Source organism: Zingiber officinale, chromosome 5A (assembly GCF_018446385.1).
Source record: "Zingiber officinale cultivar Zhangliang chromosome 5A, Zo_v1.1, whole genome shotgun sequence".
Taxonomy (NCBI): domain Eukaryota; kingdom Viridiplantae; phylum Streptophyta; class Magnoliopsida; order Zingiberales; family Zingiberaceae; genus Zingiber; species Zingiber officinale.
Window position 1 is genome coordinate 143,787,701 of NC_055994.1, and position 1,678 is coordinate 143,789,378.

A 1,678-nucleotide genomic window follows, 5' to 3' on the forward strand; every position below is an offset into this window, starting at 1 on the left:
TTACCAAAACCAGCCGGGAGCCTGACCCGGCGCAGGAATCGTCTGCATATCAATATTATTGCCTCCCTGCGGCGTCGTAACAATGAATCCTCCTCCAAAATATGCTCCGCCGCCGACGCTGCCAACATCGCGGGCCAACATTAGGCTCCTGGTCTGCGCCTCGTTCTGCAGCTGGTCCACCCTCATCACTGCGTCCCAGCGCAGCCTGTCTAGCGCCGCCTGGAGTCTCTCCAAATCCGCCACGCCCAGTTCCTCCACGTTGGACCGCATGAGCCTAGCGAAGTCACCCCTTTGCGCCCGAAGCGCGGCCTCCAGCGTCTCCTTCCTCCGCAGCTCTCCCTCCAACCGCTCGGCCAGCTCCACGTACTGTCTGTTGAGCTCGAGGACCAGCGAGCCGGCGGCGGTCATCGCTCGGGGATAGTGGAACGAGGGAGGAGGAGGAATAGGGTCGGCCGACGAGGAGAAGAAGCGGTCAAGCACAGAGTCGACCGAGGGGTGGCCAAAGGAGAAGGGTTTACCGGCGGGGGAGAAGACAACGACGGCAAGGTTAGCCCCGCAGAGGATGGAGAGCTCGTTGGCCTTTTTGAAGAGTCCGGCGCGGCGCTTGGAGAAGCAGACTTGACGTGCCTCCTCTCTCTCGATCCGCTTAATCTCGATCTTTTGTCGACCCAAACTCGTCTTCCTCTTCCTAATTGGCATCACCATCGTCTAATCTGAAAAGAAAAAATAAGAACGAGGCAGCAACACAATTTAATTAGGGACTATATCAAAGATGAGGACTAACTAATGATATATATAGACACACGTATATATTGATTGATTGCAATAGCAATCAATTAAGGATGAAAATTAATTACCAATAAAGTAATTAATTTTTATTGACACTAGATTTTCCATATTACTTTTTCCATTTACAACAAAAGTCAAATTGATATATTTTGTTTCCATGTATGTACGAGTGACTAAAATTTTGATTCAATCTATTTTAATTTAAAATTTTAGTCGAATTTATTTATACGAAAGTTTATTTTTTAAAAACAAATACCAACAATCGATTATGAATTATCGGTGATGATGAAGGACCCCACCTCGCTATCACGGTGGAGGTCAAAGTTAAGACGGTCAATGCGTATGGAAGACATCGACCTTTCGGGCGAAATATGCCCCGATCGGGGAGAAGGCCCCGACCCGTCGTCGACTTCGACACAAGGAGCATTCAAACAACCGACACTCAAGGGAGAACGACGCACAGAACCCAAGCCGAACGACTATCCCACTCGGCCAGACAATGAGACCTGGCATCGACAGAGTTCAACTTCGGCCGAGCGACTACCCCGCTTGGCCTAACAACAGACTCACATCAGCCGAGCACACGGACAGTAGACTTCCGGCCGAGCGGCTATCCCGCTCGACCCAGCAACAGAGCATGTGGACAGTGGATTTCCGGTCGAGCGGCTATGCCGCTCGGCCCGAAAACGGACAGCACGTGGACAGTGGAATTCCGGTCGAGCGACTATTCCGCTCAGCCAAGCAACAGACATAGCAGATTATCTTTCGACATCCTTTTGGGAGCTAGTGCTACTGACAAGTGGCATGGTCAACAGAGGAACGTACGACGGAAGCTTCCATTGTCACTTCAGAGATATGCTCGACCTGTTAAGGTACTGTGTCAGGGACA

General features: G+C 50.8%; 1 protein-coding gene across 1 annotated transcript; it reads right to left on the minus strand.

The window, feature by feature from the left end:
* On the minus strand, window positions 1-705 carry LOC121980116 (agamous-like MADS-box protein AGL61). Its single transcript, XM_042532081.1, has one exon. The coding sequence runs from the start codon at window positions 703-705 to the stop codon at window positions 1-3; it is 705 nt and encodes a 234-aa protein (XP_042388015.1).
* Between the last annotated feature and the right edge of the window lie 973 nt (window positions 706-1,678).

Bases quoted from the DNA above. Each gene is read 5' to 3' on its own strand.
- LOC121980116 (XM_042532081.1), bottom strand. From the start codon at position 705: ATGGTGATGCCAATTAGGAAGAGGAAGACGAGTTTGGGTCGACAAAAG.